The sequence below is a fragment of the Chrysochloris asiatica genome, unplaced genomic scaffold, assembly GCF_000296735.1.
Source record: "Chrysochloris asiatica unplaced genomic scaffold, ChrAsi1.0 scaffold00116, whole genome shotgun sequence".
Classification (NCBI taxonomy): Eukaryota; Metazoa; Chordata; class Mammalia; order Afrosoricida; family Chrysochloridae; genus Chrysochloris; species Chrysochloris asiatica.
Window position 1 is genome coordinate 9,303,363 of NW_006408634.1, and position 19,295 is coordinate 9,322,657.

The following is a 19,295-nucleotide window of genomic DNA, read 5'->3' on the forward strand; positions in this document are numbered from 1 at the left end:
TATGTTAATTTTGGCAGGAAAATGTGTGAATATTCACATCAAAGGAGATAAGTACAAATAGCTCATATTGGTTGATTTGGTGCCACAAAATTAACCCCCTCAAAAATGGATTTTGGCAAGAAGGAGGTTGGCAGAGAATGATAAAGGCAGGGGAAGCCAAGGGAACAGTGTAAGAGTTAAAGGGATTAGTGTTAATACTACTATATATACAATCCTACAATAGCCCTGACCTATATGGGTCAATTGAATGAATGTGGGAGGGAGAGGGGAAATATACCCACAAATATATAAAGATTTCACAGAGGGTATTTGTACATGGGTATTTACCTTTGCTACAAACATACCCATGAACGCCAGGGAGCATACACAGAGCAAAATCATAAAAACGTAGTTGTTATTGTTAAGTGCTGTTGAGTCGGTTCCAACCCATAGTGACCCTGTGCAGGGTTTCCAAGGAGTGGCTGGTGAGCTTGACCTTACAGTTCAAACCAGTTTTGCTATCCAGTGCATTAACCCACAGCGCCACACCAGGACTCCTTAAAAACTTGGTTCATTGTTGTTGATGTTATGTGCCAATGGAGTCAGTTATGACTCATAGTTATTGTTCTGTGCCGACCCTGTACAGGGTTTCCGAGGCTGTAAATCATTACGGGAGCAGAAAGCCTCATCTTTCTCCCGCAGGACAGCTGGTAGTTTCAAACTGCTGACCTTGCGGTTCTCAGTAACCCCTATGCTACCAGAGCTCCTTTCGACTCAGAGTAGACATTACCAAATACCTTAAGGGAATGAGCTGCTGGGGGGCCTGGGGTGGCGCTTAGGACCATAGTCTCCAGGGACATCACTGTCAATTGGCAATTGGCATAACATAGTTCACAAAGACAATGTTTAGAATCCTACTTTGGTGAATAATGACTGGGATCTTAAAAGTTCCGGAATGGCCATCTAAAACGTAATTATTGGTCTCTCTCTAAAACAGGGGGAAAAGAGGGTCCAGCAATCAGGATCCAACATGAGGTGAGCTTCCCCTTATTGACTGAAATCTCGTGAGGAATGCTGGGCCTACACTCTTGCTTGCTTAAACCATTGTAAAGATGTGCAGGACATGCCCAGGGTGCCTAGCTGAACAACCACATCCTGAGAAATGCCATTAAGGAAGACCACCCATAAAACTTCTGTATATTACTTCCTTGTGAAATAGTTTACAGATCTAACCGGTTTACCCAGTGCCCTAGGCATAATTTTGAAGGATAAACCTTCTACTGGGGCAGAGGAGAATGCCAGTCCCTGGAAGCACTTTGAACCAGAGTCCCAAAGAACCACGCGCGCTTAAGATCCCAGAGTAAGTTCTGGCTGCTCCTACCTGAGGCCTTTGCAGTGGAATCCATCTTGAAGAAATGCTGAGCACACACCAATTAGTACGGCCCCTCCTTAACGGGCTATTTCCTAGAAATCCCCGCCAATTCCTATGAATAAACATAAGGCCTTTTTTCTACACAAAATTTTAGCCCTTCTTTCTCCACTTGCAAGCCTCTTTCTTATAATAAACTTTTGCTTATATGGAAACCCTGCCTCACCTGAGTATTATAAAAGTATTAGTACAGAGCAAGAAGTCCCGGTGTGGCGCTGTGGATTAATGCGCCAGACTGCAAAGTCTGTTTGAACAGCAAGGTCCGTGGTTCAAGCTCACCAGTTGCTCCTTGGAAACCCTATACAGGGTCGCTATGGGTCGGAACCGACTCGACAGCACTTAACAACACAACAACAACATTAGTAGAAAGTAAGACCCCTGTCTTAGAGGGTGGAGATACGGCTAGCACTCCTGGTGACATCCCTGTCTGGAAGAAAGAAGAGTCGTGAAGATTTAAGATGTTTGGAAACCATTAGTTCAATAAACTAATGTAAAATGTGAACAGTCCCCGCAACGCTGAGACTCAAAAAATTAAATGGTACTCAGCGACTATTACCAACTGCCCTAAAAGGGACCCCATTAGAAGGTCCTGGATAGAGGGAGAGAAAATGTGGAATAAAACTCAAAATTATAAAAAAGACCAGACTAACTGGTCAGAAAGAGACTGGAAGAACCCACAGACTATGGGCCTTCAGGTCTGGAACTGAGCTCACCTTCATGATTCAGTTTTCAGCCAAGCCGTAGATAGGTATGCAGGGGGAACAACGCTAGTGAGGTATGCATATCCTGGAATGGTCAACCATTCAAGATCAAAAGTGTAGCATTCCCCTTCCAGGACTAAGACTCCAGGGGAATACACGAGCAGTCTGACTGGTGACCACACTGGTCACTGATAAGGAGAAGTGGGGGGAAAACAGCAATGAAGTTGTGAGCTAAGTCTGACCACGTTCAATAGACCCCTGTGAACCCGGGTTGAGACCTGGTTGGCCATCAGTATGGCAAGACCTGGGGACTCTTGGGCCCAGAGACAGTGACATGGACACAGAGAACTAGAGTGAACAGTGAAGCGTCCAGCTGACATGAAGTTAGGGGAGATGCACAAGAACACCTATACTTGTAGATAGTACCCACTTGACCTGGCTTCAATGGTTGGATGATCAGAACACGACTAGAAGAAGAAAGAAGGGGAGGGGGGAAGAGTAATCCACTACAATTTGATGAACTTGACCTATACTTATGGATGTAGTAGCTCAAAAGAGGGAACAAATCTTTACAGCAAAGATTTTTCCCACTCCCTCGGTATACAAGGTTGACAGGGATGGGCAACTTAGACCTTGGCCACCCAAAAAGGGGGTGAGGGCTGACAAAGGCAGGAAGTGACTGGCTTACAAGCTTTCGAGAGGGAGCCTAGTTCCAGAGGGTACGGGGGAAGGTAGAATCTCCACTGAGTGGTTTCCAATCTGTTGGGATGGGCCTGATGAAAGGAGATGGGGATAAGACTCTTGTGGTACAATAGTGAATAATTGCTATCAGAACTGACTATGAGATGTTGGAAATGTAAAGGTAGATGTTTTGTAACAAAAGGAGGGGAGTGTTTGATTTTGCAGTCCAGGAGCAGACGTCCCTGGGACCATCAAGGGAGAAGAGCAGAGTGTGAGACCTTATCCAGAGAAGCAGTGACACCGGAGATGGAGGCAGAGATGATGACTGATGACGTGGAGAGACAAAGCCTCCGTCTGGGGACTCTAGACTCAGGGAGGGAGAGGGGTTGTGTGTTGATGGCCAAGGGGCAGGCTTGAGGGTGTTTCCTTTGATTGTTTGATGATACATGGAGGGGATTGTAATCATGGCAATGAAACGAAAGATGATAGGATGAATGTAAAGCTGGTGTTCTCCCAGGTAAACTATCACATAATTCACAATAAAAACTTGGGGGTAGGGGGTGGGGGAAAGGGTAGCATTTACCAAAGGGCACAATTCAGAAGGGTGAAGAAAGAAGGAGGAATAGAAACACAGGGAAGAAATTAGATAAGTGAGGTTACAAGGAGGAGATTGTCATCACTGAAATGAAACAAAGTGTCTGATTTGTTGAATGTAAAACTGATAATCTGCTGTGTAAACCTTTACTGGATTCACAATAAAGTTTTTTGTGTGTGTGTGCGTGTGTGTTTTTAATGGGTTTTGGTTGTCAGAGCTTTTTGGATATCAGAATTGATGATAAAGGATCCTGAATTCTATTAACAGGTTTCTCACAATTGTGATTATATATTTTCCTAAAATTTTGGATTTCAGACTTAGGGAGTTTCAGCAACCAAGAAGACGGTGGCCCTTGGGCGCCACCTCCTGGCAGTCCCAGCTCTTGCAGTCAGCTGTGGAATTGAGAAATCTATTTGGCTGAAGCCACCTCCAGGGTTTTATCCTGATTGGTCTAAATTTCCATAGTTCTCCCGTCTTTCCTGACAGTGGATGGTAAATTACCCCAGCCTTAACCAACCAATACCTGGAATTTCCCAGGCACAGGCATTGGTTGAAGGGTGAAGAGTTGTCACATGACTCAGGTTGATTTTGTTAGAAAGATGTTTGGCTCACTTGTTTACTATGCTCAGCTGATGCACAGCCCTGTTGCATTGGGACCAACCCCAGTTTCCCTCAACTGTGCCCAGCCAATAAGTGACCACACCGGGATATTAGTGTGGGCACCTGCCAACCCATGAAGTTGCTGGGTGACACGCTGAAGGACTCTCTGTTGTTGTTGTTAGCCGCCATCTAAGTTGGCCCTCAACTCACAACGACCCCATGCGTTAGAGTAGACTTGTGCTCCACTGGGTTTTCTTGGCTGTTATCTTTATGAAGATCACCAGACCTTTCATCAACAGTGTCCCTGGGTGGATTCAAACTGACAACCTTTAGGCTAGAAGCTAATCACAAACCACTTGTGTCACCAAGCCTCCTGAGGACTCCCATAGACCTGGTCAAGATTCCTAAAATCCTGCTACAACTTGAGGGTCCTCCTACCCAAACTTACCTTCCCTCTCTCATTTCACCTCATGTCTGGGTCTGTTCATCCCCCTCACCCCTCACACACTGACTTGGCATCTGCTTTTCAGAGGACCTGAACTGGCCAAGTCCTCAATGACACTGGAATGTGGTTAAAGCTTAAGTCCTGTAGTCAAAACTGCTCAGCTCTCAAATCTTGGTTCTACTGCTTATGAACTATGCACCACTGGACATGTGGCTCCACCTTTCTGAACCTCAGTTTCCAAATCCGCCAATGGGGAAATATAATAGTACCTGCCTTGTAGGTTTGCCATGAGGGCTAACTAGGCCAAGGATTAGAATTGGATCTGTCTATTTACACCACCCTGGAGTCCGTGGGTGATACAAATAGTTAATGTGCCTGGCTTCTAACCAAACATTTGTAGGTTTGAGTCCACTAAGAGGCGCCTCCAAAGAAAGGTACCTCCAGAAAACCAGCCACTGAGAACCCTGTGGAGTGCAGGGTTCTACTCTGATACACATGGAGTCGTATTGTTTTTCCTTTTTGCTACATCACCCAAAGGGAGCAAGGATAAACACTGGACTGCAAACCACACGGCTGCTGGTTCCAGCCTATCAGCTATGGCGGTGGTGGTTATGTGCCGTGGAGTCGATTCCAACTTATAGCAACTCTGTACAGGGTTTCCGAGGCTGTAAATCTTTACGGGAGCAGAACGCCTCATCTTTCTCCTACAGAACAGCTGGTAGTTTCGAACTGCTTACCTTGCAGTTCCCAGCCCGATTCGTAACCACTACGCTACCGGAGCTCCTTTATCAGCTATGCTGCGGGAGAAAAGATGAGGCTTTCTACTCCCATATAAAGATTTATAGCCTCAGAGTGTCCAACAGAGTGGCGATGCATCATAATTGACTCAGTAAAAGTGGGTTTGGATTTTAAGTAATCATATCTACAGAGGCTCTGTTTATAAATAAAATCACACTGTGAGATCCCAGGTAGAAATAAATTTGAGAACTAATACATAACGCCAGACTTCTGGTGTGGCACTGTGGGGTTAATGCGCTGGACTGCAAAGTCGGTTTGAACCACCAGGTCAGCAGTTCAAGCTCACCAGTTGCTCCTTGGAAACGCTATACAGGGTCGCCATGGGTCGGAACCAATTCGACAGCACCTCACAACAACAACAAATAATACATAATGCCAAGGTAATGTACTGAGTTACAAAGTGGGCTGCTAACTAACTGCCAGGTCAGCAGTTCGAGTCTACCAGCCATTCTATGGGAGAAAGATAAGGCTTTCTGCTCCAGTAAAGATTTACAACCTCAGAAACCCTACACAGGGTCAGTATGAGTCGGAAGCACCTCAACAGGTAGATAGCAGCATCAAGAATACGTAACACCAGTCAACGTGAGGGCTGAGATCAACCATGTGGACAATCAGTGGATCAATGATGGCTACGTACAGGAAGCCCCAATCAAAACTGTAGACACAGGCTCACGTGAGCTATCCTGGTTGGCAATACTCTGAGCTTGTTGTCACACCTACAAAGCTGTAGGTCAGGTGGTAGGCTGAAGGCTCCTGCAGGTTTGCATCCTAAGATATGGCGATATCTCTACGTTGGGAAGAGCGCTAAGTGGAGAGTGAGTGAGTTCAAACAAAGTATCTATTTATAATCTGGAGGGTAATGTGGCCCAAAGACATGAAACTTCCATGACTCTACCCTATGCATCTTTTCCTTTGGCTGATTTGATTATTGTGGTGAAATGAGTTCCTTTATGTGACCTTTTGTCTTGGTTCTTAGAGAAAAAACAGCTTGGTAGAATTTCTCCCTAAACCCTGAGGACGTCTTTGCCTTAGTTTTCAACCCCAGAAGGTTAGTTACTTTTGTATAGGTTGATTGATCTTTCTTAGGTAAGTTGCCAACAATTTAAGATTGCATGTTTTTTGTCTGGTTCTGGGCTGCAGCCTGCCCTGTGATTGGTCAGTAGACTATGCAAATGAAGTGACCAAGGACTATGCAAATAAGTCAACAATGCAAATGAAAGACCTGTGGCCTGTAAGAAGGGATTGGTCAGTTTGTGGCCAATAGGGTTCATACTTTGAAATTAACAAGCAGGTATGTATATAGCAATGTTCCCTGGTGGCTCATTTCATTGTAGGATAAGCACTGGACTGCTTAACCACAAGGTTGGCAGTTCAAACCCACCAGATATTCTGCAGGAGAAAGATGAAGCTTTCTGGTCCCATAAAGATTTACAGTCTTGGAAACCCTATATAGCAGGGGATAGGACCTTTTTATCAGCCAAGGGTCATTTGGATATTTATAACATCATTTGCAGGCCATACAAAATTATCAACTTAAAAAATTGGCCTGCTATATGTGGTCAAATATTTAACTCAGCCCTAATGTGATGGCTGGAATGGCTATTACTTTGTCAGGGCCAGACCAAATGATTTCATGGGCCTTATATGGACTTGATGACAGTGTGTTTTGTTTTGTTTTGTTTTATGTCTACATGAGTATATGTAGCCAGCCCCACAAGGGTTTTACAGACAGAAAGAGAAAGAGCAGAAGGAAAAAAGGAGAAAGAAGTAAGAGAGAGAGAAAAAAGACAAGGAAACTCTTAAAGGAGTTGTAAAAGAGGTCCAGGGCTGTAACAATGAAAACTTTAAGTGGCCCAGTGCTGAGGTTTTGTGTCAACTTGACTGGGCCAGGATCCCAATGGTTTGGCAGTTGAGCTGTGTTTATCCCCATGGTGATGAAACCTAATACCTACATCGCTAACTCTATGATGATTGGCTGCTCACAGCCAATCAATTGAAAGGATGTTTCCTTGGGTGTGTGACGGACACGCAGAAAAAACTTGCTCTTTTTTTTTTTGGCCTGAGACCTGGGACTCTACAATTATGAGACATTCCTTGATATAAACTTCTCTTTATATGTCTACATATGTAACTTCCACTGGTTTTGTTTATCTAGAGAATCCAGCCTAAGACAAAACAGGCGCAATAGACCTGCAAGGGGCCAAGCAGCAGAGCCAGTGGCCAGACGGCAGAGCCAAGATCTATGTCAAGGAGCTGAGGGACGCTCAAAGAGCTATCCTGCCCTGAAGAAGGGAGACTTTGCCTACCTGCTCCCTGATTTTGAGTTGTGGCCTGTCCATCCTGAGCTGTGAGAAACCATTTAACTGAAATTATGGTTTGTGCGTTCTGTGTGGTCATTGCAACAGGTGATTGAACCCCAAAGGGAAGTAGAGAAGAGGGCGGAACAGCTAGTGTTAAAAAGGTTGCCGAGTGGAGGTATGTCTAACTTAAAGGAGGATAGAGATTTACATTACCCTCCCTTAAGTTAGACAGTTTCTGATGCCACTACTGTTGTTGTTGTTAAGTACCATCAAGTTGGTTCTGACTCATAGCAACCCTGTATATGAGTGTTCCAAGGCTGTAAATCTTGGCGGGAGCAGAAAGCCTCATCTGTCTCAAAGTAGTAGTTGGTGGACTCGAACCACCGCCCTTGTGATTCAAAGTCTAGCACTTACCCTGCAAAGCCACTACACTCCAACACCACGACAGTCCCATTTTCCAGCTATGTAGCCCTTCCCTGTAATAGACCATAACTGTGAGTATAACAGCTTTTAGTGAGTTCTGTTTACAGTGCAATGGACCACATTTCTAAAGCCCCTTTCTCACCTTAATTTCATAATTCCCACCAAATGATGGGTTATTGTTGTTGTATAGTCCTGTTGAGTTCGTTCTACTCACAGAAACCCTGTATAGGGTTTCCAAAGACAGGCTGGTGAGCCTGAAACGCCCCATGATGGGACCTGTGGCCCACCAAGGAGACTGGACAGCTTGCTAATAGTGCAAATTAGGTGCATGACACCCTTTGTGGGGATGGTGGGGGTGAGAGCAGTGATGGTTGTGTGCTGTGGAGTCGGGTCTGACTCATAGTGACCCTGTATAGGGCTTCCGGGGCTATAAATCTTTACAGGAGCAGAAAGCCTCATCTTTCTCCCATGGAACTGATAGATTCGAACTGCTGAACTTGTGGTTAGCAGGCCAACTCATAATCCACTACGCTACTATGGGACCATGCAACTAAATTCCCTAAGAAAGGAATTGGTCAGTTTTGCCATTCCACTAGGTTTTTTTAAAATCCTTAAGTCGTACAGGCAGAACCATCAAGCAGAGACCTTGGTTCCCTGCTCTGAGAACCTCCTAGACCCAGAAGACAGAACAGTAACCCCAGAACTGGAGAGAGATGAGACGCAGTGACAGAGAATGAGGCAACAGAACCAGGGAGACCAGAATATCGTCTTTGGGCAGGAGGCCTGCTGGCAATCAGGTGCTGGCAGCCACTTACTCATGGAGCCAGAGAGCTTTGTGATTCTTGCCTGAACAAAACAGAGACTGGACCAGCCCATGAGGCCTGAGAGAGAGGCTGAGGGACTGAGAGACTGAGGGCCAGGTAGTGAGGCTTGCCGGTGGGCACAGCTGAGTAGAGGCTGTCCTGAACAAAGAAATGTACCCTAAGTCATTTCTGATGCTGAATTGTAACCTATTGCTTCCACAATAAACCCCATAAACTGTAGGTATGGTCTGTGAGTTCTGTGTGGGCACTGCAGTGAATTAACAAGCCCAGCAGAGAAGCGAGTGCCAAGGGAGGGACCCCTGGTGTCAGAATCGGTAAAAAGATTAGAGAGCGAAGGCATGAAACATGACCTAGCCTCAAAGGAATCCGCCTTAGGCTGATACTGCGGATGGTGGTTCTCCCCTTCATGAACTTAGAAATCAGACAACCCTGCACCATTCGTACATCTGTGAATACTTCTAAGGATTTGTTGAACCAGACAGTGGTTGTAGAAAGCCCCCAAGATTGCGGTGGGTGTTGAGTGCCAGGAGCCTGGTGGTGAGCCAATAGCGTTTCTTATGTTGAAGCCTGGAAGAGGGAGTCCTGGGTGGCGCAAACAAATGGTTAGGAGTTTGGCTACTAACTGCAAGGTTGGCTGTTCAAATCTATCCATGGATAAAAGCCTTGGCAATCTACTTCCAAAAAATCAAAGCCATTGACAATCCTAAGGAACACAGTATCACTCTGACATCACTGGGGGTTGCCCGGAGTTGGAATCAACTCCATGGAAACCGACTGCTGTTGTTGTTTTAAGCTAAGCTGAGTTGGAGGGTTTTTTCACTGTAACCAGGCCTCTCCTGACAAGTGTGTTGCCATTTTCCTCTGCCCAAGTCAAGCTGCCTGGCTCACAAAAACAAGTGGTCTCTGACCAACGTGGCAGGAAGCCTCCTCCAGGAAGCCCTCCCGGACCTGAATTCAGCCTCCTGACAACACTGGGTTGTCACTGTCCAGGGACACGTCCATCTCTCCCATTGGACTGTGAGCCCATGAGGACAGGGCCATCAGTGCTGTGTCCCCAGCTCAGGGATGAACCAAAGTGGTCTATGGGGCAAGGGGTCACCGATGTCTCTGGGCCACTGACTGTATCCAGCAACCGTGGGCTCACCTCTTCAGCACCTTTCCCAGCTAAGACTGAGGAGAAAGACAAGATCACAGGAAACAGTTGGAACTTTTTGGAATACCAAGAGAGCCCTGGTGTGGCACACTGTAGGCTAAGCACTGGACTGGTAACCACAAAGTTGGCAGTTCAAACTTACCAGCCGTTCTTGAAAACTCTATTCAGGGTCACTATGAGTCAGAACCAACTCGACAGCACATAACACAAGAACAAAACCCAACATGGGCCAGAATTCATCTTCTCAAGCTTCCCCCAGAGGAGCCCTGGTGGCGTTGTGGGTTAAGTGTTGGGCTGCTAACCACAAGGTCAGCAAATCAAACCCACCAGCTAGCTGCTCCACAGGAGAAAGATGAGGCTGTCTGCTCCTATCAACATGGATAGTTTGAGGAGCCCTCTGGGGCAGTTGGACTCTGACCTGTAGGATTGTTATCGGCCGGAATTGACTCAATGCAGTGGGTTTGATTTTTTGAAGGTTCTGCTGGGATGTGGGTTAAGTTGGTGAGGGCTAGGGAGGTTGGGTTGAATTCTCTGTTATTATTGAGAGTGTACGCACAGGGCATATCCCAATTCAACAGTTTCTTCAGGTACAATCAATCCAGTGACATGAATGACAGTCTTCAAGTTATACAACCCTTCTTGTGAGCTGGGTCCTCCCTCATGAACATATGCACCATCCCCTAAAACTCCTAAAGTTTTCGAGTATTGTCACTTTTGGCTTTTAAAAGAGCAGTGTTCTTGGCTACCTAAAATGAGGGGGCAATAAAGGCATGAAGTGATTGGCTTACAGAGTTTCAAGAGGGAGTTTAGTTTAAGAGTGTGTGGGGAAAGATAGAGTCCCCACTGAATAGTTTTCATCTTGTGTATCTACATGGGTCTGGGTAAAAAGAGATGGAGATAAGATTCTTATGATTCGATAGTGAATAATTATTGTCATGACTAATTGTGACTGTCACAGTTGTAAAGGTAGAAGTTTTGTAACAAAAAGAGAGGAGTGGAAAAACCAACCAGGGGAATGGTTAATCTTACAGTCCAGGAACAGAGGACCCTAGGACCATCAAGGGAGAAGAGCACAAGCAGAATGTGGGACCTTTTCCAGAGAAGTAGCAGGGACACCAGACATGGAGGCAGAGATGGGGTCATGGAGAGGGAGGGTGATTGAGGATTCTAGATTCATGGAGACAAGGACTGGGAGGCAGACTTGCAGAATGTGCCCTTTGGTGATATAGATTATTATATATGCCTGAGTGTTTAAAAAAAAAAAAAAAAAAGGCGTTAAAATGAGTAGAAATACTGTTACCTGATGGTACATGGAGGGGATTATAATCATTGTAATGAAACAAAGTATATGATTTGTTGAATGTAAAACTGATGATCTGCCCTGTAAACTTTTACTCAGTTCACAATAAAAACTTAAAAAAAAAAAAAAAAGAGCATAATGTTCTTTACTGATTAAGGTACACATTCTTTACTGATTAAGCTAAACTACTGCTTGGTTTGAAGAAGACTTTAGGGTATTTTTGGCTGAAAGTTTAAAGATGGTCTCGGGACAATAGCTTCAAGAGTTCATCTAATCTCTGTGGCTCCAGGAAGCACCTGAGAGGTGTTGAATCCATATGCCTTAGGACTGTTTCAGGAATGAAAGAAAGGGAGACAAGAGAAGATGTTGAAGGGAGGGTTGAGGGAGAAGAAACAGAGGGAACACTGGGGTGGGGAAGCAACAGAGACAAAAACAGAGTGAGTTAGAGAGAGAGAGAGACTGAGAGACAGAGACAGTACTAAACACATCAGGGAGAGGCACAGTTGGTGTTGTCAGGTACTGTAAAGTCAGCTTCAGTTCATGAGAGAACGAAACAGGGCCGGTCCTGCGTCATCCTCTCAACTGTTTCTGTTTGAACCCATTTGTCACAGCCACTGTGTCACTCCATTCTGTTAAGGGTCTTCGTTTCCTTTGACCCTCTACTTTATCAAGCATGGTAACCTGCTCCAAGAACTGGTCCTTCCTGATTAACATATCCAAAGGACCTGAGACCAAGTCTCACTCTCCTCGCTTCTCCGGAGCATTCTAATGGTACTTCTTTCAAGACAGATTTTTCTATTCTTTCTGGTAGTTCATTGTACATACAATATTCTTCACTAACACTATAATTCAAAGGCACCAATTCTTCTTCTTCATTGTTGTCGTTGTTGTTAAGTGCCGTCAAGTCGGTTCCAACTCATAGCGACCCTATATAGTTTCCAAGGACCTCGTGGTTCCAATCGACCTTGCGGTCCAGCGCTTTATCCCACAATGCCACACCAAGGTTCCTAATTCTTCTTTGGTCTGTTTTATTCATTGTCCAGCTTCTGCATGCTTATTAGTGGTGGTGGTTATGTGTCGGGGAGTCAGTTCCGACTCATAGTGACCCTGTACAGGGTTTCTGAGGCTGTAAATCTTTACGGGAGCAGAAAGCCTCATCTTTCTGCCATGGAACAGCTGGTAGTTTTGAACTGCGACCTTGCAGTTCGCAGCCCGATTCATAACCACTACAGTACCATGGCTTGGGCCAGGCACACCATAGTCCTCAAAGTGACATCTTTACAGAGATAATAAAAATTGAGAGACAGAGAGACCCTCAAGAGAGACATCAGGGAGAGACAGAAAGGGATTAATGAGATTTCAAGAAGACACATAGAGGCACAAAGATTGAAAGACAAGAGATATCAGAGAAACAAAGATTCAGAGACAGAAATGAGCCACCAGGGAGAAACACAGAGACACAAAAAGTGATAGACTGAGCGACAGCAGGCAGAGACACGGACACAAAGATTCACAGGGAGAGACAGAGAGACAGACATAAAAAGAGACTAGGAGAGAGAAGTGATGGTGGAGAGGGAGACACAGAGACAAGAAAGAGACAGAGATCCTGGAGAAATGGGACTGAAAAAAGGAAGCTGGAGGAGACAGAGAAAGCCATCCCTCTAACTCCACGACTGCTGGACCCAGGGCTCTAAACACACTTACTTATCTAGCCTTCAGGATCTAAACTGTGGTTTTTATAGCTCTGAGGGATGGAGCCGCGTAGAGCACTGTTGTAAAGGTTTTACATCATCACTAGGTTAGAGCAATTCTGTATCATCTTCATTTTCCAGGCTCAGAGAAGCTGGGTAGCCCGCCCACAGTCACACAACTAGTGAGAGGAAGAACTGAGATCTGAACCCGGGCAGTTTGGCTTGGTGTAGCACTGTAGGGTTAGCACTGGACCACAAAGTCAATGGTTCAAACTCACTAGGCACTTCTTGGAAACACTATACAGGGTTGTTATGAACTGGAACAGGCTCGATGGCGCTAACCACCACCACTGACACCATTACCCTGTGTTAATTGTAAAGGAGTGCTATCTTTTAGTCTATCTACTCCCTCTTGGGGTAAGGGAGAGAGAGGCCGTTGGAAGAGAGTAAAAAATAGGGGCAGGTAAGCAAAGTCACGGATGTTCGAGTCTGACGGAGGAGGCTCAGCTTCACTCTCCTGTTAAAAGCCTGCAGTTTCAGGACAGAAAACCAGCTTCCCACATGACTGGCCCAGACTCTGCCCAGAGCCAGGTCTCAGCTTTAGCAGGAGCCACAGCAGAGCTTCCCAGAAGCACTGCAGGCCCAAGGGCTGTGTACACAACTTCAAGTGCAGTACAGGCCTCAGGCCTGATAACTTCCTCTGTGGTTTTGAGGGGGACAGAGCAGTTGGACCATTCTCCCTGTTCACCCTCACCCCTCTGGTCCCAGGAAGAGATGAATCTGTCCCTCCAAATAGCATCCAGAGAAGGAGCCCTCAGTAGTGTCCAACTGCTAACTGAAAGGTTAACAATTGGAACCCACCGGTTGTTCCATGGAAGAAAGACCAGGCAATCTGCTCCTAATGCCTTTAAGTCAATTCTAACAGATGGCGACCCTATAGCAGAGAACAGAACTGGCCCGCTGAGTTCAGTTTCTGGACTTGAAGCCGACTGCTTCATCCTTGTCCCACAGCCAGCCTAAAAAAGCCCATGGGGCAGTTAGATTCTGTCACATGGGGTCTCTGTGAGTCAGAATCCCCTGGAGATGGCGCCTCACAACAACAACAGCATCCTGACCAATCTGACTGGCTTAGTCTGTGTCCTGGGTAAGTCTGTGATCATTTGAACAAAAACAATTCCCAGAATTCCATTTCTTGATACAAAATCACCCCACGTCTCCTCCTGAGTCAGGCCCTTTGCTTCCTTCCAGAAAGGCTTTCCTTACTTTGTACCCCAAGCACGCACACAATTGCGAAGTCCTTCACACGGTCTGACCTTCAACTGCCCTACTGCAGATAAGTCCCTTCTCCCCACACCAACCAAAACACTAGGTGGGAGCAAAGAAGAAGAGAATCCCCGGACCCACCCCAGAGAAGGGAAGAAGACTGCAAGGTTCAACCAACATGAGACAAAGGTCAGACCCCAAGGAAGGACTTAACACTCACAAACTTGGGGGGAGAGTCTCTTCAGACAGCAGGACACACTCATAGTGTGAGAGGCAGCTGGGGCTGGAGTTTATTGCAGCTGGACAAGGAGAGTAAGGGAGAGGAGGAGGAGGGGGCGGGCTCTGTGCTGTGCTCAGAATCCTATGAGGAGAGGGTCAAGGAAAAGGACAGGAGCAGAAACAGAAATGCCAGATGGACAGGCCCACGGGGAGGCCTCCTCCACCCCCATTCATCGGGAGGGCAATCCCCCACGAAGGAAACGTTAGGCGATGCCATTGGGGGAGAGTCAGGGCCCATCCAAGGAGATTGCATCTCCACGGTCAGTGTCCAACCCGAGATGGAGCGGAGGGTTACCCGGTCCTGCCCCCATGGCCTCCAGCGTCTCCCACACGTCTGGCGGCTGGGGCGAAGGCTGGGTCACTGTGGCGACGGCGACGGCGGCTGCTCGGTGGCGGCTCAAGCTGGGGTCGAGGTCCTCCAGGGGCTCCCAAGGCGCAGGCAGAGGCAGGCAGCGGAGCAGGTGGCTCACCAGAGCGGCCCACGGCGCACGGGGTGGGTGCGGTGGGCGGCGGGCCGGCAGGCGCTGCGGGGGGCCGCGTGGGCACCCAGATGAGGCCGTAGTAGACTGCGAGCAGCACGGCTGCCAGCGACACGCAGAGGAAGTAGGCGCAGACTGGGGCCAGGCGCAGCCAGCGGCCGCGCGGGCCCTCACTCAGACCCGCGCTGCCGGGGCTCTCGCCACCACCACCCACACAGCTCGTGCCCCGCATCCCCACAGCCCGCTCGGCCGGTGCAGCCACCCGCCAGGCCCGGCCCCCTCGGGCCACCCCAGTGTTCTAAAGCTCCCCCAACCCCACCCACGCTAGCAATGGGCACGCCTCCGCGTGGGTGGGCCTCCCCCGCCCTCTGTCCAACCACAGCTCCCTGACCACGCCCCTTTTAAACTGGTCCCGCCCAGTATCTCAACCCCTCCCCCCCACAAAACCAAACCTAGTGTCACGGACTTGATCCTAAGTCAGGGACCCTATAAGCAGGTGTGGCGCTTTGGGTTAATGCACCAGACTGCAAAGCTGTTTGAACTGCAAAGTAAGCGGTTCAAGCTCACCAGGTGCTCCTTGGAAATCCTATACAGGGTCACTATGGGTCAGAATCGACTTGATAGCACTTAGCAAAAATAGACCCATACTTTTCAAGGCTGTCATCTTTACGAAGCAGACGGACACACATCTTTCCCCCACAAAGCGGCAGGTGGGTTTGAACCACTAACTTTTCAGTTAGTAGCCAAACAATTAACCACTGAGTCACAAGGACCACCTGTGTTACACAGATACACTTGATGTGTCGATTGACTCATACGATACAAGAGGTCAGAGTAATTTGCCCCTCAGGGTTTCCAAGGCTGTTAATCTTTGACAAACTCTCCCAGAGAATGATTGGTGATTTTGACAGCAACCAAGCACTTTGACTGTGTCACTAAAGCTCATCCTATTACACCCGGGTCTCTTCACTAACAGTCCCAGTGCAGTTTAGCTCTGTACCCATTTTTATGGTCTCACCCCGTTTCCTGACACAATTTCATCCAGGCACTTAGCCCCGCCTCCTCCCAGTCTCAGAATTCCTTTGGAGCTCAGTCTACCCCCTCCTTAGATGCTGCCCTGCCCCAGTACCAATTTCTCTTTAAACCATCGCTCAATGCCCACTCTACTCCCAGATGCACCCCATTTATCCACCACACTCAACAGGTACCAGCCCAGCATTCTGACCTCACCCTCTGACTGTGGTTCCACCTGTTAAGAAGCCTCACCTAAACCCACTCCTAAAGGGCTGACTTCACCCCTACATCTTAGCCTCGCCCCACATTCTAACACTGCCTTCCAGAAATCTGACCCAACTGAACACTAAGGATGGAAGACTAGATGAGATGTGGGATAACATCAAGGACCTCATATAAGAAAGCAAAAGGTCACTGAAAAGGCAGGAAAGAGACCAAAATGGATGTCAGAAGAAACTCTGTAATTTGAACTTTGTAAAGGAGCTACAGCAAATAGAAGAAATGAAGTAAAAGAGTTGAACAGATTTCAAAGGGTAGCTTGAAGGGATGAAATAAAGTATTATAATGAAATGTGCAAAGACCTGGAGTTAGAAACACAAAAGGGAAGACCACGCTTAGCATTTCTCAAGATCAAAGAACTGAAGAAAAAACTCCAAGCCTTGAGTTGCCATATTAAAGGATTCTATGGGTAAAATGGAATCCTGGTGCGGCACCATAGGATAGCCACTTAACCTCAAGGTCAGTTTGAACAGCAAGGTTGGTGGTTCAAACTCACCAGCCACTCCTTAAAAATCCTATACAGGGTGGCTATGAGTTAGAACCAACTCGACAGCACTTGAAAACAACACGGGCAAAATATGGCACAATGCAGGAAGCACCAAGGAAAAGATGGAAGGAAAACAGAGTTACTGTACCAAAAAGAACTGGATCAGCCATTTTGAGGAGGTAGCGTATGATCAAGAACTGATTGTGCTAAGGAAGTCCAAGCTGCACTGAAGGCACTGGCAAAAAACAAGACTCCAGAAACTGATGGACTATCATAGAGATGTTTCAACAAACAGATGAGATGTTAGAAGCAGCTACTCATTTTTGTCAAGAAATTTACAACACCAACCAATTGGAAAAGACCTAAATTTTAGCTCATTCCAAAGGAAGGTGACCCAACAAATACATATATTATCAAACAATGTAATTAATAACAATACCATTACTATATTAATCTCATTAATATCAAAAATATTAGTATAAAATTTTGCTGAAGATACCTCAAAAGCAGTTGCAAGCAGTACGTTGACAGGGAACTACTAAGATTCAAGCTGGATTCAGAAGACATGGAAAGATGAACATCATTGATGCCGCCAGATGCATCTTGACTGAATGCAGAGAATATCAGAAAAGATGTTTAACTGTATTTTATTGACTATTCAAAGGCATTTGATTGTGTGGATCATAACAAATTATGGATAGCATTGTGAAGCATGGGAGTTCCAAACCACTTCATTGTGCTCGTGTGCACAGACGAGGAGAATCCACAGATGATGAGCTAATCACTTGAACAGAACATGATTTAAAATCAGAAAAGGTGTGCTCCAGCGTTGTATTCCTCCACCATACTTATTCAATCAGTGGGGTTCTGGTGTGACACCATAAATTCAGCACTGGACTGCAAACCACAAAGTCAACAACCGTACAAACCTACCAGCTGCTCCCTGAAAATCCTACATAGGTGATCATTGAGTTGGAATCAACTTGACAGCATTTAACAGCAACATTCAGTCTGTATACTGAACAGATAACCTGAGAAGCTGGATTATATGAAGAAGAACGTGGCATCAGGATTAGAGGAAGACTCATTAACAACCTGTAATACACAGATGACAAAACCTTGCTTGCTGAAAGGGAAGAGGACTTGAAGTACTTACTGATGAAGATCAGAGACAACCTTCAGTATGGATTACACCTCAACATTAAGAAAACAAAAATCCTCACAACTGGACCAATAAGCAACATCATGATAAACCAAGAAAAGACGGAAGTTGTCAGGAATTTATTTTACTTGGATCCACAGTCAACCACCATAGAAGCAGCAGTTAAGAAATCAAATGATATATTGCACTGAGCAAATCTGATGTAAAAGTTCTCTTTTAAGTGTGAAAAGCAAAGAAGTCACTTTGAGGACTAAGGTGTGCCTAACCCAAGATATTTCCAATCACCTCATATGCGTGCTGGAGTTCTGCTGTGCCACTGTAGGGGAGCACTGGACTGCTAACAAGGTTGGTGGTTCAAACCCACCAGCTGCTACTCAGAAACCCTATAGAGGGTGGCTATGAGTCGGAACTGACTTGATACCACCTAACAACATATGCATGCTGGATAAGGATGTCTGAAGAATTCATGTCTTTGGATTATGTCGTTGGCAAAGAATATAAAATGAATTTCCAGAAAGAACCAACAATTTTGTCTTGGAGGAAGTACAGTCAGAATGCTCCTCATAACTGAAGATGGAGTTGCCAGTCCCTGGAGGAAGACATCATGCTTGGTAACACCGAGTGAGAGTCAGCGAAAAAGTGGAAGACCCTCAAGGAGATGGACTGACACTGGCCGCAACCATGGGCTCAAACATGACAACAGGACTGGGCAGTGACTTGTCAGCTGTGCATGAGATTGCTATGAGTTCATGCTAAGTCTGAAACAACTGCAAAGCACCCAACATCAACCAGGCACCCAAACCACGACTTCCCAGAACCCTGCCACTACCTTCACCTACCAACATCACACCGGGAGGTCCAAACTCCAACCCATATCACAACCTCCCCAGCTCCTCCCACCACCCTCAAAGCTTCCCTCTCCCTGGAGTCAGGGATCCAGGGTAGGCTTTGGGAGGGGTGCACTCCTGAAGATCCAGATAAACCCCCTCCCTCATCAAGGTGGGGATGCTTCCCAGCAGCATCTTCAGACATTCACAGCAGCCTGTGGGAAGGAGGGAGGGTAGGCACATCAGCAGATGAAAACACGTCTTCCTCCCTGGCCACAGAAAAGTTCCTCCCTGGCCACAGAAAAGCTTGCCAGCACAGCAACCTGCCCCACAGGGACACAGTTCAAAGGTTAGCGGAAGCACTGCATTTAATTCAAGTCCTTGGAAATGTCACCCACTAACAGGCTCCAGGCATTAGCCTCTGAGGTGGAAATTCGGCTTCATAGCTGTCCCTTAAGAGTCTCTCACCACATCCACACGTGATTCACTTCAGCGATTCTGACTCAGTGGTATCTCAGCATACATACCCTGGGGACAGCGATATCCCCAGTTGTAGGGGCCTGAGGGTGGACCACTGACCAGGCCC

General features: G+C 46.6%; 1 protein-coding gene across 1 annotated transcript; it reads right to left on the reverse strand.

Annotated features, from left to right (window-relative positions):
• Window positions 1-14,752: 14,752 nt before the first annotated feature.
• On the reverse strand, window positions 14,753-15,172 carry PRR24 (proline rich 24). The gene has a single exon (XM_006868434.1). The coding sequence runs from the start codon at window positions 15,170-15,172 to the stop codon at window positions 14,753-14,755; it is 420 nt and encodes a 139-aa protein (XP_006868496.1).
• Between the last annotated feature and the right edge of the window lie 4,123 nt (window positions 15,173-19,295).